This window comes from Microtus pennsylvanicus, chromosome 5 (genome assembly GCF_037038515.1).
Source record: "Microtus pennsylvanicus isolate mMicPen1 chromosome 5, mMicPen1.hap1, whole genome shotgun sequence".
Taxonomy (NCBI): Eukaryota; Metazoa; Chordata; class Mammalia; order Rodentia; family Cricetidae; genus Microtus; species Microtus pennsylvanicus.
Window position 1 is genome coordinate 91,246,887 of NC_134583.1, and position 22,689 is coordinate 91,269,575.

The 22,689-nt window shown below is 45.0% G+C and overlaps 1 protein-coding gene across 4 annotated transcripts; it reads left to right on the forward strand.

Moving 5' to 3' along the window:
- Positions 1–158: 158 nt before the first annotated feature.
- Ganab (glucosidase II alpha subunit) lies at positions 159–21,725 on the forward strand. Of its 4 annotated transcripts, none has more exons than XM_075973435.1 (25): positions 159–237; positions 5,437–5,541; positions 5,675–5,783; positions 8,985–9,112; positions 11,517–11,696; positions 12,145–12,210; positions 13,051–13,120; positions 13,291–13,378; positions 13,464–13,560; positions 13,800–13,980; positions 14,473–14,626; positions 15,010–15,245; positions 15,338–15,464; positions 15,581–15,660; positions 15,889–16,032; positions 16,144–16,240; positions 16,717–16,818; positions 17,057–17,300; positions 19,106–19,170; positions 19,530–19,606; positions 19,691–19,765; positions 19,932–20,045; positions 20,161–20,273; positions 20,409–20,509; positions 20,615–21,662. In XM_075973435.1, the coding sequence occupies exons 1-25, from the start codon at positions 200–202 to the stop codon at positions 20,722–20,724; spliced, it is 2,901 nt and encodes a 966-aa protein (XP_075829550.1). In that variant the 5' UTR covers positions 159–199; the 3' UTR covers positions 20,725–21,662. The 4 variants fall into 4 exon arrangements, with proteins under 4 accessions (XP_075829550.1, XP_075829548.1, XP_075829552.1 ...); XM_075973433.1 differs by having other exon boundaries at positions 13,051–13,124; positions 13,295–13,378; positions 20,615–21,636; XM_075973437.1 differs by lacking the exon at positions 12,145–12,210 and having other exon boundaries at positions 20,615–21,725.
- Positions 21,726–22,689: the final 964 nt, after the last annotated feature.

Below are 22,689 nucleotides of genomic sequence, written 5' to 3' on the forward strand. Positions count from 1 at the left end.
CCAAAGCCTGAGAATGCAGAGGCGGGGACATCAAGCCACGCCCCATTCATAATTTAGACCGCGATCGACCAATGGCATAGACGTCCGGCCGCGCTCTGGCCAGGCCAATCGGAAGGCCGGAAGGGGCGGGGACTAGGGTACGTGGCTCAACGTGCGCAGGGGCGGGTAGGTTCGGGTCAAGGAGCAAACCGGGTACAAGATGGCGGCGGTAGCGGCAGTGGCGGCGCGTAGGAGGCGGTGAGGAGCCCGGAACCCGGGGGCGCGCCCTGACGCCCTTAGATCCCCTGAGCCCTATATGCTCCTTTCTCTATGTCTTCCCGTCACCCTGCTACTCCTGGCCTCGCAGGGGCTCTTTGTCCCCGTGGTGACGGCCTCAGCCTCCGGCGGCAGATTCGCGAGTCGCTGCGGCCCTTGTCTGTGGGGCTCCTGGATCTCGCCGGGTGGCTTAGAAAGGCTGAAGCTGGGTGCTCCCTTCCGCCTTGGCCGCTCCCAGCCGCCCCCTCTCCCTTGGCGGCTCGTGGTGGTCAATGCTTCCGCCTCCTTCCTGCAGTGCTCAGGGCCGTCGAGGCAGGTAGAGGGACGAAATGCATCCCAGCCTGTGATAAAGCAGCCTGTTGCCACACTGCTCCTCTTTCAGGCTGCAAGCACTGCGGTGCCTAGGTCGTCCTGTATTACCCTCTTGCCCTCCTCACCAGCCCTGACCAGTTTCGTTTATGCTCGTTTGGTGGGCACGACTCGGGCAGGAATAAGTTCACAGTCTGCATGGATAATGTTGCTCAAACACAACATGTAATCGAATGGTTTGGTATGCGCTCTGGAGTTTTTCTAGAACTGAAAAAAAGCTTGGAAACACTTCAGCGTCGCAAAGCGCGGTACACCTAACGGATATAATGGGTTGGGAAGAGGCGTGTACTGACAGCAGCAGTGTAAAGAGGGTGAATCATAAACTTAGTTTTCCAATAAACAAGTGGACTAAAGCTCATTCCTGACTTTCAGCTTGTGAACACCTCTTGTTTGGGGTACTTAAGGCATCCCTGAATTCCTAGAGTCAACAAGTCATAGCTGGAAATATCCTTTAGAAATCATATCCTTAGGACATCTCCCCAAACCTATTTTATAGATTTGAAGATATGGCTCCAGGGAATATTTAATTGCTACACTGCTCACTCACTACTGCTATTTGGGGCAGGTGGGCCCAGGGATAGTCGCCCAGTTTCCTGTAGCAGCCTCCTCAGGACCAGGGCTGTATATATCCTTGTGGTTCGTTTTTTTTCTGGTAGCATTTCTTCTGCTTGTTGTACTGGTGCTTACTCCTGCTTAGCCTAGTGCACCAATTTCTAGTGTTTCCTCACTTTTCTGGCTGACTTCATTACTGGTAACTGCCAGCCAGCCTCTCAAAATTTTCTTGCAGAGAGCTTCGTTTGTTAACTGACCCTTTTCAAAATTTTCTTTTGGTGGTTCTGGGGATCAAACAGGGCTTGATTGATCTCTCTCTGTGGTAATTTTCTTCCATGTAGATAGGGAAGCTGGATAACTGAGTCTGATAGGCCCTGTGTCAGTTTCATTGCTTAGAAGAACTGGGTCTGTGTTGCCCTGCCCCACCTCTTTTTTATTCATTTCTATTTTGAGGCAGGGTCTTGCCAGTCTACCCTTGACTGGCCTGGAACTCAACTATGTAGACCAGGCTGGCCTTGAACTCAGAAGAGATTTGCCGACTCTGCCTTCCAAGTGCTCGAGTTAAAGCTGTGCACTACTATGCATGACTTCCCCTTCTTTTTAATTAAGATTTTTTTTACATTTATTTGCCTGCATGTGTGCGCCTGCACACATGTATGTGCATTTACTTCTGCATATGTGTATGTAATAAATTGATTCTCTTCTCCACAGTGTAGGTCCTGGATAATCAGACTTAGGTCATTACACTTGGCAGCTAGTGCCCTTATCTGCTAAGTTGTCTTGTGAGTTCCCTCTCTCCTCCCTGTGGAACATTTCTAAGCGTGTTCCAGTATTGCTTCCATCATAGTCACTGAAAGGACTTGTTTAAAAGGCTGATGTTAGAGGCTGAGGATGTCCCTGAATGTTTGCCGGGCATGAGTGAGCCCTGGGTTCAGTCTTCAACACTAAGAAGTAAAGTAGATAAATCTCTGGTCCAAGGTTTGGTAGTGTTTGTTTAATAAATATAACAAATGTTTCTTGTCTTATTTTCAAGACAGAGTTTTCCATAGCTCAGGATAGTCCTCAGACTTACTATTGTAGGTGAGGGTGACTTTGAACTCATGTCTTCTGCTTCTGCCTCCCAGATATTGGGATTACAGCTCTATACTACCATACTTGGTTGGTTACTCTTTCTTTTTCAAGGGAAAGGGTTTCTCTGTGTAGCCCTGGCAATCCTGGAACTTGCTCTGTTGACCAGACTGACCTCGAGTTCAAAGATCCTCCTGCCTCTGCCTTTCAAGTGCTGAAATTATTTTTTTTTTTTCGAGACAGGGTTTCTCTGTGGTTTTGGAGCCTGTCCTGGAACTAGCTCTTGTAAACCAGGCTGGTCTCGAACTCACAGAGATCCTCCTGCCTCTGCCTCCCGAGTGCTGGGATTAAAGGCATGTGCCACCACCGCCCGGCTCAAGTGCTGGAATTAAAGGCATGCACCACTACTGTCTGGCTTACACATTACTAGACATTAAAATCTGAGAGTTCCTATATAGGATTCATTTAGTTGGTGAATATATTCTTTAGGCTAACTGAAACTTTATTACATGTATTGGTTTTTTTGCCTGCATGTTTGTGCCCTATGTCTGTGGCCAGAAAGAGGGTGTTGGATTCTCTGAAATAAATTGCCGAAGTTGTTTGCTGGCATGTGGGTGTAGGAATCAAACCCAGGTCTTTTAGAAGAGCAGCCAGTGCTCTCTTAACCACTGAGGTGTCTTCCTAGTCCCAAAACTAACTTATTGAAATGAGACTATTAGTCCCTGGTCTTGGATGACACATTGTGGGAGTGACAATCTTGATGTGAAGCTTTTTAGTGTAGCGGGTCTGATCTGGGATTAATAAGCTTTCTATCCTGTAGGAATCATGGTCTTAGAGTCATGTAGGACTGACCTTTTCACCCCTTAGTAGCTGTTCAAAGGTCATAGATGATTGACCTTTCTATGCCTTAATTTTCCAGTCTGGTGGGAGAGAGAGGGGAATGACAAAAAAACAAAACAAAACAAAACAAAAAAACCCAACAAAAAACAAAAACTAATATTGACTAAGAAAAACAGTGAAAGTAAATGGGGAAAGTGCTTTACAGTGGTGGCACATGCCTTTGATCCCGGCACTTGGGAGGAAGAGAGGCAGGTGGATCTCTGAGTTTGAGGCCAGCCTGGTCTACAGAGCAAGTTCCACAACAGCCGGCGTTACATAGAGAATCCCTGTCTTGGAAAACAAAACAAAACAAAAGTTGGGAAAGTAAATGCATGTAAAGAAGGAGCTTTGAGCCCTGCTTACTCATTAGTTAGAGGGTATTTATGCATTATGATTTTTTTCTTTTTAATATTTATTTATTTATTATGTATACAATATTCTGTCTGTGTGTATGCCTGCAGGCCAGAAGAGGGCACCAGACCTCATAACATGGTTGTGAGCCACCATGTGGTTGCTGGGAATTGAACTCAGGACCTTTGGAAGAGCAGTCAGTGCTCTTAACCACTGAGCCATATCTCCAGCCCCTGATTTTTTTTTCTTGTTTCTTTTCAAGAACTTGCTTTGTAGACCGGGCTGGACTTGAACTCACAGAGATCCACTTGCCTCTGTCTCCCAAGTACTGGGATTAAAGTTGTGAGCCACCACTGCCTATCCAACTATTGTTTTTGAGATAGGTTCTCACTCTGTTGTTGGAATTAGTCTCCTGTGCGCAAATGATTCTTAACCCTGCCTTAGCCACCCAAGGAGCTGTGGGCCACATGCATACACCTTGCCATAGGGAGCTTAAGCACACCCTATTTTAGTAGGCTAATCAGTCTCTGAAGATGATGTGAGGGTATTGAGTCTTTGAAAATTTCAGTCATTTGGAAGCAAGAGACATATCAGTTAGGCCCTTTGGGTTCAGTATGTTTTTCAGCTGTTAATCTTTCTAGCCTTACATAGTGATGGTTATTTGTTTTCAAGATGCAGAACTGTGCATCAAAGAATGCTGAATGCCTAGTGTTGCGGGGAAGCTAGGACCTTAGGAATTGTGACCAGCAGACTAACTGGGTGTTTGCTTTGTTCCTCTGATGTACACAAATGGTATGATCATTTCCTTTGGGATTGACTGTTATTGTTTCTTCCCTCTGAGATGCTGATGTAACTGCAGTCAGTACTTGAGCCTTTGAAGGCCAGAGATGCTTTGTCTACTTTCTTTGCCTCCCCTCCCCACCAGGGTTTTTCTGTAACTTTGAGCCTGTCCTGGAACTAGCTCTTGTAGACCAGGCTGGCCTCAAACTCACAGAGATTCACCTGCCTCTGCCTCCCGAGTGCTGGGATTAAAGGTGTGTGCCACGACCACCCAGCCTTCTTTGCCTTTTGAGAGGATAGTGTGAATGAGCTATCCTTTGAGGGCTATTCACTCTCTCTCTTTTTTTCCAAGATGGAGTTTCTCTGTGTATCCCTGACTGTCCTGAAACTCACTCTATAGATCAGGCTGGCCTTGAGCGCAGAGATTTCACCTGCCCCTGCCTTCTGAGTCCTGGGATTAAAGGAGTGAATCATCACTGCTGGGCAACTTTTTTTTAAAAATATTTATTTATATTATTTATTATGTATACAATATTCTGTCTGTGTGTATGTCTGCAGGCCAGAAATGGGCACCAGACCTTATTACAGATGGTTGTGAGCCACCATGTGGTTGCTGGGAATTGAACTCAGGACCTTTGGTAGAGCAGGCAGTGCTCTTAACCACTGAGCCATCTCTCCAGCCCCCTGGGCAACTTTTCTTTAAAAAAAAAAAAGCCGGTCTGTGGTGGCACACGCCTTTAATCCCAGCACTAGGGAGGCAGAGGCAGGTGTATCTTTGTGAGTTCGAGTTCGAGGCCAGCCTGGTCTACGGGAGCTAGTTCCAGGATAGGCCCCAAAGCTACAGAGAAACCTTGTCTCGAAAAACAAAAACAAAAAAAAAAAAAAGAAAGAAAGAAAGAAAAATTCTTTTGAGACAAGGATCTCCTTACTGGCCTGGGATTAGCTATGTAGAACAAACTGACCTCAAACTCATAGACCTACAGTCCTCTGCGCTCTGAGTGCTAATATTAAAGACATGTACCGCCATGCCGGACTCAGGACTGCCTTCATCCTTTGTCTACTCTGATTTTCCCTATTTAATGTGGTTGGCTTTCATGAGCTACCTTTAGGGTTACGGTAAGAAGGTGAGGCCCTTCCTGACCAAAGTGTTAACTCTTTTCTCCTTGTCTGTTTTTTCCATAGGTCTTGGTTAAGTTTGGTACTGGCATGTTTAGGGGTCTGTCTGGGGATTACCCTTGCTGTGGATAGAAGCAACTTTAAGACCTGTGATGAGAGTTCTTTTTGCAAGTATGTTTCTGGAAGAGGTGAATGAAAAGTGGGTGTGTGGGAAGTATGTAGTGTGGGTTGTGTAGAAAGGAAGTGGTAAGTAGAGACACCTAAGGATATTGAGATGCCTTCTAACCTTACTTCCCAACTGCAGACGGCAACGAAGCATTCGGCCAGGCCTCTCTCCTTACCGTGCCTTGCTGGACACACTTCAGCTTGGTCCTGATGCTCTCACAGTCCATCTGATCCATGAAGTCACCAAGGTCAGGCGAGACAAGAAAAGGTGGTAGGGATGGGGAAATGGGTGGTAACTTGGGAAAGAGAAACTTGTAACCAATGTCTTCTGTTAGACAATCCTGAGACATTTACTTTTTAATTTTTTTCTGTGTATTAGTGTTTTGCCTTCATATGTCTGTGTACAGTGTGGTGCAGTCCCTATGGAGGCCAGAAGAGTGTGATAGATCTACTGGGACCAGAGTAATTGACCATTGTGAGCCAGCATATGGGCACAGGAATCAAACCCAGGACCCTTGGAAGAGCAGCTAGTTCTCATAAAAGTTGAGCAATATCTTTGAATCAGAGACTTTTGATTTTAAAGAAATCTGATTTCAGGTTCCTTAGTCCAAGGCTTTATAAACTTTTTCCATTTGCGAGAAATTTTTTAAAAAATTTATTTATTTATTTATTATATACACAGTGTTCTGCATGTATCTATACCTGTAGGTCAGAAGAGGGCACCAAGATCTCATTATAGATGATTGTGAGCTGTGATGAGGTTGCTGGGAATTGAACTTAGGACCTCTGGAAGACCAACTACTGCTCTTAGCCTCTGAGCCATCTCTCTAGCCCCCCATTTGCAAGAAATTTTTTAAAAAAGTTTTTTGAATTATTTATATTTATTTTGTGTGCATTGATGCTTTGCCTGCATGTATGTTTGCATGAGAGTGTCATATCTGGGAGTTACAGACAGTTGTGAGCCGCCATGTGGGTGCTGGGAATTGAACCCTGGTCCACTAGAAGAACAGTCAGAACTCTTAACCACTGAGCCATCTCTTCAGTCCTGCAAGAAATTTTTATAGTGAAGAGAGAGTGAGTGAGTTGTGTTTAAGTGGTGTGTGTGTGCAAGTCAGACATTTAAGGAAACCACAAATTTATTTTACAACTGTTACTTGACACACATATAATTTTCTTTCTTTTTTTTCTTTTCTTTTCCATATGTGTGTGGGTATTTCTAGACAGGGTTTGTCGTGTAACCCTGACTGACCTGGAACTCACTGTAGGCTAGGCTGGCTTTAAACGAACAGATTGTCTGCCTCTGCCTCTGAGGTGCTGGGGATTCTGGTATTAAAGGTGTGTCCCACCACCACCTTTTGTTTTGTTTTGTTGTTTTTGATTTCCTGAGACAGGGTTTCTCTTTATAGCTTTGGAGACCGTCTTGGAACTCACTATGTAGACCAGGCTTGCTTCTGCCTCCTGAAGTGCTGGAATTAAAGACGTGCGCCACCACAGTCCTGTTTAGTTTCTTTTTTTTTTTTTTTAAAGATTTATTTATTTATTATATATACAGTGTTCTGCTTGCATGTATACTTGCAGACCAGAAGAAGGCACCAGATCTCATTACAGATGGTTGTGAGCCACCATGTGGTTGCTGGGAATTGAACTCAGGACCTCTGGAAGAGCAGTCAGTGCTCTTAACCTCTGAGCCATTTCTCCAGCCCCCTGTTTAGATGAAAGCAAAGTTGTATTCTGATGAGATGATGTGCTTGCTTCTCTTTATATTAAGACTTTAGTCTTGTTTGGAAATAGAACATCTTCAGAGCTTTTCAGAGTTGAGAATTCCATTTCATATAAGTACTACCTCATACAAAATGGCAGATGTGAGCCGGGCGATGGTGGCGCACGCCTTTAATCCTAGCACTTGGGAGGCAGAGGCAGGCGGATCTCTGTGAGTTCGAGACCAGCCTGGTCTACAGAGCTAGTTCCAGGACAGGCTCCAAAGCCACAGAGAAACACTGTCTCGGAAAACCAAACCAAACCAAAATAAAATAAAATAAAATGGCAGATGTATGGGTAAAGCCATACTTAAAAAATTGTTGGAAATTGGCCTAATCCCAAACCAAAATTCATTACTTTTTGTTTGTTTGTTTTCAAGAAAGGGTTTTATTATGTATCCCTATCTGTCCCAGACTTTAAAATTTTTTTTTAATATTTATCTATTTTATGTATATGAGTGCTCTATTGACTTTATGCCAGAAGAGGGCAACAGTTCCTAGCCTTGATGGTTGTGAGCCACCCTGTGGTTGCTGGAAATTGAACTCAGGACCTTTGGAAGAACAGCCAGTGTTCTTACCCACTGAATCACCTCTCCAACCTGGAACATTACATTTTTTGTGAAACTCAAACCTCAAGCCAACAATCCATATGGCAATTGTTTGTTTATTTATCCTGGGACTGGGTCTCATTACATAGCCCTAACTGGCCTTAAACTCACAGAGATCTTGCTGCTTCTATCTCCCAAGTGTTGGAATTAAATTGGAATTAAAGGACTGTGCCACCAGCCTGGTAATTTTTAAAATGCAAGCTGTTATATTTTTGTAAAAACAGAAAATTTTGTATACACAGTGGTCTCCAGTATGAGCCAAAGTGTCTTAGGCAGTGTTCATTGGCATAGTGTGCCATGATGGCACGAAAATTACAAAGAAGTGCATGTTGTGTGTTGAGAACCAAGGCTTCAGTGAAGCTGGGTGATGCAATGTGGGTGACCACAGCTCGAGAAAAACTTAGATTCATTACGAGTTTGATGTTTTGGTTTTGTTTATTTTTATTTATTTTCTTAGTTTTTTAGGCTGAGTTTCTGTATAAAACAGCCCTGGCTATCCTGAAACTCATTCTGTATACCAGTCTGGCCTTGAACTCACAGAGCTCTATCTGCCTGCTTCTGCTTCCAAAGTGCAGGGATTAAAAGTGTGTGTCACTGCACCTGCCTTTCGTCTGTTCCTCTTTAGGACTCATATTTGAATTCTAGTACCCACATGGGGGCTCACAAAATATCTACAACTCTGGTTCCAGGGACCATTGCCTTTTTCTGACCTCTTTGGGCACCAGGCACGTACTTGGTACACACACACTCAGGTGAAACACATACATAAAAATAAATTATTCTAAGCCAGGCAGTGGTGGCACGTGCCTTTAATTCCAGCACTTGGGTGGCAGAGGCAGGCAGATCTCTGTTAGTTCAAGTCCAGCCTGGTCTACAAGAGCTAGTTCCAGGACAGGCTCTAAAAAGCTACAGCAAACCTTGTCCCGAAAAACCAAAAATAAATCTAAAAATATGTATATTTTACTTTTAAATCAGAGCAGTAGGCAAAAGACTGAGAAGAGACATCTTAGAGAGGAAGGGTTCGGAGGGTATTGTATGGCATGGTCTGTTTTGTTTCTCCAGATTCAGGTTTCTGTTTCTGCAGGTGGTCCTTGTGCTGGAGCTCCAGGGGCTTCAGAAGAATATGACTCGGATCAGGATCGATGAGCTAGAGCCCCGGCGGCCCCGATACCGAGTACAGGATGTTTTGGTAACTGATCCCCCCACATCTCGGTAAGTTTTCTTGAGAAGGATCTCTGTCTGAGCACCCTTTCTCCTTCCGGATGAGCCTTTGGTAACTTTGTTATATCAGAAAAATAGTTGACTAGCACCTCCCGTCCTCCAGCCTTTCCAGCTTCTCTTCCTTCTGCTGTTTAGTTCCTTTTACTCTGTATATTCACTCAGCAAACAGTGTTGTTTTGTCTTCTGTCGGACCTAGGCTCAGTACTGCTGTCAAAAAGAAGTAAGCAAGCTAACGCATCTCTGTTTGCCAGGCTTCCCTCTCTTCTTTTTTCTCAGCTGTCTAGAATACAATTGCTCAAATACTTATTTTCTATTTATTCATAGTTTAGATTACAGGATTACAGGTATCTGCTGCATCTGTTTCTCTTCTCCTTTTTATTGAGATAGGAACTCAGGTTTGCCTGGAATGTAGTATCAGCCACACTGGGCTTCACACCCACTCGCTCTTACTGCTCTCAGTCCCTCTAGGACTGGCCTCATAAGGCATGAGCTACCACACATGTTCTTTCCCAGTTTGTTAATGAGATGGAATATCTTTGTATGTTTTGTTTTCTTTATGTGAATGTGTGTATAAATTGATGTATTTATAAGGGTGTGTGGCCAGAGAGCAATCTCTGGAACAATATTTATCTCTCATTGGCTGGAACTCATTAATTAGGTTAGTTTGGCTGGCCAGTGATTCCCAGGCATCCAGCTATCTCTGTTTCTCTAGTATTGAGGTTAAATCTGAAGCCACCACACTGTGAATTCTGGGGATTAAACCCTGCTCTTCACAGATGTGAGGCAAGCAAGCCCTTCAGCAACTGAGCTCTTTCCTCAGGCCCTGTTTGTATGTTGTCTTTGGGTGTACTGTTTTGTGAGATAATAGTTGACAGTTTATACCCGCTCATCTCTTCTGTGGTTTGTCCTTACTGGCTTAGAGAATTTGTTAATCTTGAGTCTTTGCCATTTATATATTGTGGGTACTTTTTTTCTAGGTTGTAACCTTTTAATTTACAAAAGGTGTCATTAAAGAAAAAAGAAAGCAGCTTGAGATTAAGGATGTAACACAATTATGGAGTCCTTTAGTAGTCCTTTAGGTAGTCCTTTAGTAGGCCCCGTGCTTAAGTTATTCCAGAAAAGAAAATCAAAATACTTGGACTGGGGAGCTTTTAGCTCTGTGATAGAACACGTGCTTAATGTGTGCAAGGCTGAGGATCAGTATTTCACACACTTTGTAATTTGGAGTGGTTTTAGATTTGTAGGAAAGTTGAAGGAATGGGCTCCTTTGTACCCTGCACAGCTGGTGTGCTCGCTGACATCACCAGTTTGTCTGTCTTCCTGGGTGAACTGGTAGCCTTGCTCTGCTAACCACAGTCCATGCTTATTCAGATCTCCTTAGGTTTGCCTAGGTCACCTTTCTGTTCTAGCCGAGATATCAGAGAGCATCCGGTTGTCATACCTTGATAGATTCCTCTGACTGAGACAGTTTTCAGATTTTGAATGTTACTGATGATCCTGAAGGTATCTTTTGATAAATACAAATTTTTAGTGTTAATACTGTCAGGTTAATGTGTTAGTCAGTTTTCTACCTTGTGATGTTAGCACATACTGCTTTGTTTAAATAATCTCTCTTGGGCCATGGATGTGGCTCAGTGGTAGAGCACCTGTGTAGTGTGCACGAGGCCCTGGGTTCAGTCCCTAGCACTACAAAAACAGCTGTGTCATCCAGGCATGGTAGTTAGCATCTATAATCCTGACTACTTGAGAGGCTGACGTAGGAGAATCTCTTTAATATAGATATTAGAGACTGGCCTAGGCTATAAAGTCCCTTTATTATAAACTAAACAGACAAAGACTTAAACATGAACCAAGAAGGAAAAGAAAAAAGTTTTTGTTTATCTCTTGGAGAAAAATATTAAGTTTTTATCTAAGGATTTATTTATTTGTTTATTTATAATAAGGACCTAGGTTGACTCTTCTGGACCTAACCTGAGAGGAGAGAACAGACTCCTAAAAGTCTTATGCTGTCCTTTACATGTTCACTGTAGCGCATGCTAACCCGTCCCCACAAAAAATATGGAAACATACAAAAAAATAATAATATTTTATTTTTTTGTGTATACCTGCATATGTATTGTGTTATGGTTAGGTATGCACTGTAGCGTGCATGTAAAGGCCAGGGAACAATTTGGGGGATTGGTTCTCTCCTTCCACAGTGTAAGTCTTTGGAACTCAAGCTCAGGTCATCAGACTTGGTAGCAGGCATCTTCGCCTGCTGGGTAGTCTTGTTAATCCCCAAAAATGTTCAAAGAGAAAAAGGCTCTGATGGGTTTTTTTCTCTCTGAACCTGTTGCCTGTAGCAGGTCTCTTGGCCTTTTACCTAGTCATATATCTCCTTTGATCTCTTTTCCAGACTTTCAGTCTCTGGCCATGACGACAACAGTGTAGAGCTAACAGTGGCTGAGGGACCATACAAAATCATTTTGACAGCACGGCCGTTCCGCCTTGACTTGTTAGAGGATCGCAGTCTTCTGCTCAGTGTCAATGCCCGAGGACTTATGGCTTTTGAGCACCAGAGGGCTCCCAGGGTCCCGTGAGTACAGGGTGGGGACTTCAGGGTACTTACTGTGGTAGTGCCTAGAACTGTTACTGGGTATTGTGTTCTTGGGAAGAGACTGGGTGCAGAACAGCCAGATAGGGGTGGGAGGGTGGGAGACTCCATCTATCAGAGAGGGTAAAAACCAGACCTGGGTTGCAATTTTCTCTTTCTTGTACATATCAGGAGGCAGTTATTTTTTGTCCCTGAGCTGTACACTGGGCATCTCCTCTGGGAGGTCTGCCTGGATCTGCTCTTTCTTTATCCTTCTCACATCATCACATATCCCTAGTTTATTTTCTTCCTGTTATTTATTTATTTATTTATTTATTGTTTCTTTTCCCCCATCTCCAGAAGTTTGTCTACTGAAACTCACTTTTATGTTTCTGTTTTTGTGTTGGTTTTGTGCCTCCTTCCCTTCCCTACTCATCTCCTCCTGCCCCAGTTTCTCGGATAAAGTTAGTCTCACGCTCGGTAGCATGTGGGATAAGATCAAGAACCTTTTCTCTAGGTAAATCCATGGCCACTGGTACTGTATCTGTTCCTCTTCCCTTACCTACCCCTCACTCTGGCCCTCTGGGGATTTGGGTCCTTGTTTGCTATTTCCCTGTCTGGAAGTCCTCTGGGAGGAAGATGGGTGCTGGGAGTCCTTGAGGAATGTAGGAAGCTATTGCTTTGCTAAGGGGTGAAGGGATTTTCCGTTTTGCTGGAGTTCCTGGTTCCAAGTTGGAATACATTCAAGATCCTGGAGAGAAATAAAAGCATTCTTTTTGTTGTTCATTTTTTTTTTTTGTTTTGAGACAGGGTTTCTCTGTCTAGTACTGGCTGTCTGGAATTCACTCTGTAGACCAGGCTGACCTCGAACTCAGAGACTTCACCTGCCTCTACTGCCAGGAGTGCTGGGATTAAAGGCGTGTGTCACCGTGAAAAGCATTCTTTGGCAAATATTTTGGAGTCCTAGAGTATATCTGGAGAGGCTTTTTATGTAAAGGCTTTTGTGTAAAGCCTGATCAAGAAAGGTCAGATTTTTCTCTGGCAGCAGAGTCAGGACTGGCATTTAGAACCTAGGCTACTGAACCACCCTGCTGTCTGTTCTAGATACCACAGAGACTGCTGATTTGGGCATGTGTATAGAAGGCACTTCCTGCTAGCATTTATTCCTCATTTTCCTCTGTCAGTACTTTCCCCATCCTGCTTATTGGGGTCCCTTCCCAAGCTTTAACATTCAGTCCCCTCCTCCAGTGCTTTCATTCCTTTGGACCCTTGGCTCTCTATTCCCTCACCCCTCCCTCCATTAGCCCCTCATCCCTGCCCGCTCTGGATTGGAGCAGACAGCTCTCCTACCTTCCAGGCAAGAATCAAAAGACCCAGCTGAAGGCAATGGAGCCCAGCCTGAGGCAACGCCTGGGGATGGTGACAAGGCAAGTTGAAGTGGTGGTGGGTGGTTGGAGTGGAGCATAGGGATGACTGGGAGGCTGCTGAGTAAATTGAGCCTAGTCTCTTCCTGAAGCACAGAGGAGATATAGAACATAGAATAGGAAAGATGACAACTGGTGCGTGAGTATCAGTCCTTTTTTTTTTTTTTTTTCAGCCAGAGGAGACCCAGGAGAAGGCTGAGAAAGATGAGCCAGGAGCCTGGGAGGAGACATTCAAAACTCATACTGACAGCAAGCCTTACGGTGAGGGGCGGGAAAGCCCTGGCTGGGGCATGGGTACATCTTGGCAAGCAGAAACTCTGTAAATCAGCCTTTGCTTTTCTTTCAGGACCCATGTCTGTAGGTTTGGACTTCTCTCTGCCAGGGATGGAACATGTGTATGGGATCCCCGAGCATGCAGACAGCCTGAGACTGAAGGTTACTGAGTGAGTCCACTAGTTACACTGGGATGGCTGAGAAAGGAGGCAGCCAAGGCTTGGAGTTTTGCTCATTCACTTGAGTATTCTAGACAAGCATTACTCCCTTCCCATAGCTGAGTTACTTTTCTGAGTTATAAAGTTCTTTGAAGGAACAAGTCTGTTCTCTCAGCTATGTCTGTGGGGTGGCATTTACATATGCCATAGCTTGAACAGTCATTAGCTTAAGTCTGTCTGTCTGCCACCAGGGGTGGTGAGCCGTACCGCCTGTACAACTTGGATGTGTTCCAGTATGAGCTGAACAACCCTATGGCTCTATATGGGTCTGTGCCTGTGCTCTTGGCACACAACCCTCATCGAGACTTGGGCATCTTCTGGCTTAATGCTGCTGAGACATGGGTTGATATATCCTCCAACACTGCTGGGAAGGTAAGAGTGTAGCATGGGGAGAGATATGGTAAAAGTCTGCCGGGGATGCTGGAATGTGAGTGTGAATACTAGTGGCACAGCTTATTTGGGAAATGGTCCTTAGTCATTGCCAGATAGTACTCCAGATGAGTGAAGTCATAGCTCCTCTGGCCTGAGAAGATTCACTCCATTCTGTAGGAACACTCTGGGTTTAGGAGCTATCCGCTTACTAAGATTGAAAAGGTCCTCAGTCTCAGAAGACAACAGGTATCAGTGGGTTACAAGGCAAGGGCTTCAGGAGTGGTAAATGGCAACACCAAGGCTGTTACGGTGGAGGGGATGGTGCTTTTTTAGAGCGTGTGGTCAGTGAAAGTCTCCTGGAAGAGTTGATTGTTAATTCTCAGACCACACAGTAAGGTGTTAGCAGCTGGCTGTGTGAGCACTCAAGTGAAAATTACTGCTTTTGTCTCAAGTTGGCAATCAAAAGCTGACTTCCATTTGTCTCCTCCGTAGACCTTGTTTGGGAAGATGTTGGATTACCTGCAGGGATCTGGGGAGACTCCACAGACAGACATTCGTTGGATGTCAGAGAGTGGCATTATTGATGTTTTCCTGATGCTTGGGCCTTCAGTTTTTGATATCTTTCGGCAGTATGCTAGTCTCACAGGTAGGTGATGTTAACAGTCTGCCAGCCAATAGCTTCATTTTTCTGTTCTTGAGAAGTTAGGTTTGTGCATTTTCAGACATTTTCTCTCAGCCTGTTTTTCTACCCTGCCTTTCTTTTAGTCTCCCTGTCCTTTAAGGATCGGGTTTAATCTGATCCCCTTTGTACTCTGTCCTTTTCTTCCTCCTTAGTGTGTGTTCGCATGCATGTGTATTTGTGTGCCCCCTCAGAGACCAGAAGGCAGCACCTGCAGCTGAAGTTACAGGTGGCCATGAGCTGCTTGATGTTGGTGCCTAGACTTGGTCCTCTGGAAGAGTGGCAAGTGCTGTACTTTTAACGTTTTAGCCATTTCTTTAGTTTGTAACCATCTTTTGGTGAACCTGCAGGGACCCCGGCATTTCCCCCTCTCTTCTCCCTTGGCTATCACCAGAGCCGTTGGAACTACCGGGATGAGGCTGATGTTTCAGAAGTGGATCAGGGTTTTGATGATCACAACATGCCCTGTGATGTCATATGGTTGGACATTGAGCATGCTGATGGCAAGCGGTACTTCACTTGGGACCCTACCCGCTTTCCTCAGCCTCTCAATATGCTTGAGCGCTTGGCTTCTAAGAGAAGGAAGGTAAGTGTGGCCTGCAGCTCTGTTTGGTCTTCTCACTGTAAGGGTGAGACACGATCATCCCAACCATGTCTACTTTTGTTCTTCGCCCCTAGCTGGTGGCCATTGTGGACCCCCACATCAAGGTAGACTCTGGCTACCGAGTTCATGAAGAACTGCGAAACCATGGGCTGTATGTTAAAACTCGGGATGGCTCTGATTATGAGGGCTGGTGCTGGCCAGGTAAGCAGGCCGAGAATTAAAGGGGAGACTATTGGGAGGCCAAGGAGGTAGAATTATTTTGTTAGGCTTTGTTTTTGCCTCTTTGGGGTTTGACAGCTGCTGTTTTTCTCTCTCAGGCTCAGCTAGTTACCCTGACTTCACTAATCCAAGGATGAGGTCCTGGTGGGCTAATATGTTCAGCTTTGACAATTATGAGGTAGGAAAGACTGTTCATGCCTTCTGTCTTTCCTACTTTCTTGTCATAACTAAGCCTTTGTACTCAATACCATTGCTTTTTGGGGAGCTTATACATTTCATGGGGACTTGAAGATCTTGGAGGCTTCTGAAAAATACATGGTTCTGGATTTCTAGAAGCTTTCTTTCTGACAGTGTTTCTCTTCTTCCTCACCTCTTTTCTGTACATACTTGGTGCCTGTATTTTCAGGGTTCGGCTCCTAACCTTTATGTCTGGAATGACATGAACGAACCATCTGTGTTCAATGGTCCTGAGGTCACTATGCTGAAGGATGCTGTGCATTATGGTGGCTGGGAGCACCGGGACATCCATAACATCTATGGCTTATATGTGGTAAGGGACTGAGAGAAGAAGTAGGGAGAACAGAGCTTAAACGTGAAGACTTCGTAGTTTTCACCAGATGACAGATGGCGTTTGTTCACTCTCTCTCGACTTTCTGTCCAGCACATGGCAACTGCTGATGGGCTGATACAGCGCTCTGGTGGCATCGAACGTCCCTTCGTCCTGAGTAGGGCTTTCTTCGCAGGCTCCCAGCGCTTTGGTAAGACTTGGAGAATAGAGTTGTGGCAGCTGTGCAGGAAGGGGAGTGCTTACAACCCCAGCATTTAAGGTATTGAGTCGGGAGGCGCTTCAGTTTTAGAGCTGCCTAGACTGTAGGTAGTCTAGGCCATTTGGTATGACTGTCTCAAGGGAAAAAATAAGCAAAAAATAGAGCTCTATCACAAAAAGTATGAAGGCCAGACCAGAGGAGCATTGGTGTCTCTGGAGGGGAACCAGAGAGTGAATGGGATGTCTAATCCTCATGTAAGAGTTCTGAGAGGGCTGCAGGGGAACTCCACCTAGCTTATGCAAGGTCCCGCTCAATTCCTAGAACCAAAACAAGAAAAGGAGCAGTGTTTAATATCTTCAGAGCGACCTGGCTGCTGTCAAGCAAAAATGGCGAGTCAAAGGACACTTTTCTAAAGGCTGAGCTCTTTTCTCTTTGCCAAGCTCCTTCCTTCTTGACTTTTTTCTCAGGAGCTGTATGGACAGGGGATAACACTGCAGAATGGGATCATTTGAAGATTTCTATCCCTATGTGTCTCAGCTTGGCACTGGTGGGACTTTCCTTCTGTGGTGGTAAGAGGGGAAGAAATTTGGGGTTTTGATTGGGATAAAGTCACAGGACCTGGGCAGGAGCAAAGAACAGAATGAATATATATATATATATATATATATATATATATATATATATATATATATATATACACACACACACACACACACACACACACACACACATACATACACACACATACACACATCTGTCAGTACCTCTTGTTTGCCCTTCTTCAACCTGCTACTTCTCCTCTCCCAGCGGATGTGGGTGGCTTCTTCAAGAACCCAGAACCAGAGCTGCTTGTGCGCTGGTACCAAATGGGTGCCTACCAGCCATTCTTTCGGGCTCATGCCCACTTGGACACTGGGCGGCGAGAACCATGGCTGTTAGCACCTCAATACCAAGATGCAATCAGAGATGCCTTGTACCAGCGGTACTCTTTGCTCCCCTTCTGGTATACCCTCTTCTATCAAGCTCACCAGGAAGGACTTCCTGTCATAAGGTAAATTAGTCAGCAGGATCTGTGGAGTCAGGCAGAGTTGACTGGGAGATAACGAGGTCCAGTTTGGGTGTCTGGGCCTCTTTCTTTCCATTTCCAGAGCCTTGTTTGTAAGATCTGATTTGAATATGAAATGTGGAAGGGAGGTCCAAGGATGTAATTCAGTGATAGAGTAGTTGAGCACTTGCCTGGTATATACAAGGCCATGAGTTCAGTCAGTCCCCGGTGCCACCAAAGAAAGAAAAAGAAAGAAAGAAAAAAAGAGGCTAATGAAATGGCTCAGTGAGTAAAGTAAAAGCACTTGCCATCAGATGTAGGGAACTGAGTTCAACTGCCAGAGCATGATAGGAGAAAACTGACTCCTACAAGATGCAAGTTGTTCTCTGACTACTACATGCATGACAAGTGGCTTTTATCCCATCAAAAATTGTGCTAGAGGAGGCTAAGGTAGGAGGTACAAGAGTTTAACACTAGGGGCTGGAGAGATGGCTCAGTGGTTAAGAGCATTGCATGCTCTTCCAAAGGTCCTGAGTTCAATTTCTGGCAACCACATGGTGGCTCACAACCATCTGTAATGAGGTCTGGTGCCCTCTTCTGGCCTGCAGGCATACACACAGACAGAATGTTGTATACATAATAAGTAAATAAATAAATATTTTTTTATTTTTTTTTATTTTTTGATTATTTTTTTTATTGATAAAAGAATAAAGGAAAAAAAACAAATTTCCACCTCCTCCCTGCCTCCCCTTTCCCTCCCCCTCCTCCCACTCTTCTCCCCCTCCTCCCACTCTTCTCCCCCTCCTCCCACCCCTCTCCCCTTCCCCCCACTCCTCTCCCCCTCCCTCTCCAGTCCAAAGAGCAGTCAGGGTTCCCTGCCCTGTGGTTTATTTTTTATTTTATTTTTTTTTTTGGTTTTTCGAGACAGGGTTTCTCTGTGGTTTTGGAGCCTGTCCTGGAACTAGCTCTTGTAGACCAGGCTGGTCTCGAACTCACAGAGATCCGCCTGCCTCTGCCTCCCGAGTGCTGGGATTAAAGGCGTGCGCCACCACCGCCCGGCTATAAATATTTTTTTAAAAAAAGAATTTAACACTAGCTTGTGCTGAATAGCAAGACCCTGTCTTAAAAAGAGAGTCAAGGGAAAACTGCCAGCAGTGATGTCTTTTGATAAAGGTCAGTAGGTCACAGAAGGCCCTCTTGAGAAAATGGCATGTTAAGATGGGCCTGTACAATGGGTGGGGCAGATGTCACCCCAAGGAAGAACATTACACGGAAAGGGCACTGCAGGTGCCAAAATTCCTAAGTATAACAAGCCAGAAATAAAAACAAAAATTCTGTGGGCCTTGGGAAGGAACTGAGAGGAGAGGTTGGCACTGTGAATGGAGAAGACACTTCTCTGATCCTAAAGGGTCTTGCCAGCTAGGTGTCACTGAAGTATTTGAGGAGGCCACTAAAGGTAGAGAACATTGGAAGAGTGGAGTTACGGAAGTAAGATAGGAAGTAAAATGACCTGTGCAGTTGTGTGCCTGCAACATTCAATTGGCTGGAAGCTCCTGGATTTCTCCTTAGTGCTGTTCTTTTTTTGTTTGTTTTTATTTTTATTTTGAGACAGGGTTTCTCTGTGTAGTCTTGGCTGTCCTAGAACTTGCACTGTACACCAGGCTGGCCTTGAACTAAGAAATATGCCTGCCTCTCCCTGCTGAGTGCTGCCACCACCACCCAGCCTCCCAGTTTATTGCTGGTTCTTAGAGGAATGTCTTTGACATATGTCTGAGAAGGTAATTATCTTCCTTTCCTGTCTTCCTTCCTAGGCCCCTCTGGGTACACTATCCTCAGGATGTGACTACCTTCAGTATAGAGGATCAGTTCCTGCTTGGTGAGAAATGGGAGGACACTTGGTAGTGAGTTGGGTTAAGACTTAAGAAGAATTTGTGACTGGGTGGTGGTGGTGCATGCCTTTAATCCCAGCGCTCAGAAGGCAGAGGCAGGTAAATCTCTGAGTTCCAGGCCAGTCTGGTTTATAGAATGAGTTCCAGGACAGCTAAGGCAAGGCTTCACAGCGAAACTTTATCTTGAATTGCCCCTCGTAAAAAGAAGAACTTGTGGGATGTGTATGTATGAAGGTTAAGAAAGTTGTGGAGTAATTGTGGCTGCACCTGAAGCAGAAAAATACTTTAATGCTCTCTAGACTGGCAGCAATGCTCTCAGATCCATGTTAATTCTTGTATGTTTTAGGGGATGCACTCCTGATTCACCCTGTATCAGATGCTGGGGCCCATGGTGTGCAGGTCTATTTGCCTGGCCAAGGAGAGGTAAGTTACAGGATGTTGTAGGCAAATAAGCAAACAGGATGGAACTCTTGTGCATTAAGTAATTCAATATCTTGTCATCCACAGGTATGGTATGACATTCAAAGCTATCAGAAGCATCATGGTCCCCAGACCCTGTACCTGCCAGTAACTCTGAACAGTGTGAGTATGCCTGTCTAGCTGCTATCCCTGTTTGCTTATATATTTCCAGAAGGGGAGAAAATGTGTAATTCGAGGTCCAAATGACCTTGGGGGCCCAGAAGAGCAAGAGCAGAAGATGCTCCAAGGCCTAAAGGAGTAGTGCTTCACTGCAGTACTTTTGCCTTAGATCCCTGTGTTCCAACGTGGCGGGACGATTGTGCCTCGATGGATGCGCGTGCGGCGTTCTTCAGACTGTATGAAAGATGATCCTATCACTCTCTTTGTTGCTCTAGGTCCCCAGGTGAGTCTCCGGGGGTGAGCTACTTCAACCTCTGCCTGTGTTCAAGAACTCAGCCCTCTGGGATGTATCCTTCACTCCCTCTTTGGCTTAAGTTCGCACCTCTCTTTCTGCTCAGGGTACTGCCCAAGGAGAGCTCTTTCTAGATGATGGACACACATTTAGCTATCAGACTCGCCATGAGTTCCTGTTTCGTCGATTCTCATTCTCTGGCAACACACTTGTCTCTAGGTAATGGGGTACCCTCTACATGGGTCTGGGCTTCAGGGGTGCTCAGGTTCACTCTGCTTTTCTCATCTTTTGACTTTGCTTTGAATAGTCTTCCTGACAACTTCTCCAATTGGCATTTCCTTTTATTGCCTCTAGTTCAGCAGATCCCAAAGGCCACCTTGAGACATCTGTCTGGATTGAGCGAGTGGTCATAATGGGGGCTGGAAAACCAGCAGCTGTGGTGCTCCAGGCCAAAGGTTAGTGATAGGTCTGGCCTTGGGATGGCAAAAGAGAAGCAAGTTGGAACCTTGCTATGGAGAAGTAGCCTATTGCTGACTGTGATGCTTGTCTTCCTTTCACAGGATCCCCTGAAAGTCGCCTGTCCTTCCAACATGACCCTGAAACCTCTGTGTTGATACTGCGTAAACCTGGCATCAATGTGGCATCTGACTGGAGTATTCATCTTCGATAACCCAAGGAACTTGTTTTGAGTTGTGAGGAGGGTGCGGTGGTATTGAGTTACCTTTTCTTTTGCCTTGGACCCTATTCAGAGTTCACCTTTTTAATTCCAAGACTCAGATTCTGCCAACATCTGGGCAGCATGACAGGGCTGTCCTAGGGCTCTGAATTCCTCTTATGACCTAGTCTTTCCTTCTGTGTGTTTCCAAGCTTTCCGCCTTGTTCCTAGTATCCTGTTGCTGTAACTGGAGCAAATTCATTTGTGAAGACCCGAGGGGCCTTGTCTTTCTCTTTCCCTTCCTTAGGGTCCCTGACTTTTCCTCAGACCCTGTCTATTCATGCCTCTTCTGTTAATGCCATTTCTTAGAAGAAAATGAGGGCAGTGAACTTTAGAGTTCCTTTTTTTCTTCCTTGTTCTCTTCTTTCCCACTGCCTATCCTTTTCATCACCCTGCCCCCCAACCCTCACCTTTCTCCGTTCCACTGATACACTGGGACCATCCCTTACTGGTGAGGGACGAGTGGATCAAGATTCAGGTTGCTGGAGAATATCCTCTTCCTTCTCATCTCAACCTTTTCTTCCCTGTTTCTTTCCAGAGCTGCTGCATTTCTCCCATCCCTTGAGGGAGAAACTTCCACACAGTTAAGAGGGGATAGTTATTAAACTTCTTTTGCCCCTCTGGTCCCCTTGGGACACTCAAGATAGAGAAATGAGTTGTGGTTTCACTGAATCACGGTCACCTGTATTTATTGCTGGGAAGAAGGCTGAGGGTGGGGGGAGATGATCATGTATATCCAGGGATTACTTCAAACCCTGGGAAGGGGAGGGGGATGAGGGAGGACTCAGGAACCAGGAGAAATGTTTGTGGGAATTTTTTTTTTACTTCCTCTGGGTTCCTAACTGTGACAAGTTTTGATAAAAGGAGAAACAATAAAAAGATAAACCATACATAATAATTGTTTGAATTATAGTTGTAAACTGAAGTACTTCAGAAAATGATGGCCTTCCATTTTAATATGTGTGAACTGCCTCATTCTAGCAAAATGAGCCAGCATGAGGCTTCCTTAGCTCGGTCAACGCTAGTACTGTATAGAATAACCTAGCCAGGGGTCTTAGGAGGGAGATGAATCAGAAAATTGCTTTGTCTTACAACTGTAAGAACCCTAGTTTGATCCACAGACCCACTGTGAAAAAACACTGAGTGTAGCGTAGCAGGCATTTGTAACCCCAGTGCTGGGGAGATGAAGACATTGGATTCTTGAGGCTCTGGCTCAATGAGAGAGATGGAAAAAGAAGAATGGTTCCTGGAGAATATATAAAGTTAGTTAGCCTCTGGCCTACACATGTCACACATACTAGTTGTCATTTGTATGTTTTTTTTCAAGATACAGTTTTTCTATGTAGCCTTGGCTGTCCTGGAACTAGAGATTTGCCTGCTTCTGCCTGCCTTCTAAGTGCTGGGATCAAAGGTGTGTGCCGCCACTGTCTGGCCTCAGTTGTCATGTTTTTAAGTGGGTTTAAGTGGTGATCAGAGCTAATAGTTGTCATGTGTACTATGGTCCTGTAGCGCCTGTACTATGTGTGCTATGATACTATGCCTATAGCGTACAGCCTGCACTACCAGACGGTTTGTGAGCTGGGCAAGGGCCTGGAGATTGACACACATACACACAGAGACATGAGTCTCCTTGAATTCTCCAAGAATGCCCCCTTTATTGTGTTCCAGGGCAGCTTATATAGGGATCCTTAACTGATAGCCACGTCCCAGCCAAACCGACCAGAAACCATTCCTGAGGGTCTCTTGCTCAGGGCAGTTGCAAGCACAGGAAAGCAAGTTGTTAACGGGAAATTCAGGGCCTGGGGTCCACAGCCCCCAACAGTCATGTTTTTTTGTTTGTTTGCTTTTCATTTATTTTTGTTGATTTTTTTTTGATGTTTTGTTTTTTGAGACAATGTTTCTCTTTAGCTTTGGAGCTTA

Excerpts from the sequence above, each read along its gene's own strand:
- Ganab (XM_075973435.1), top strand. The coding sequence starts at position 200 with ATGGCGGCGGTAGCGGCAGTGGCGGCGCGTAGGAGGCG. Across the intron at positions 13,379-13,463 it reads TACTGACAGCAAGCCTTACG|GACCCATGTCTGTAGGTTTG; the intron begins GTGAGGGGCGGG and ends CTTTTCTTTCAG. Across the intron at positions 20,274-20,408 it reads GGCAACACACTTGTCTCTAG|TTCAGCAGATCCCAAAGGCC; the intron begins GTAATGGGGTAC and ends TATTGCCTCTAG.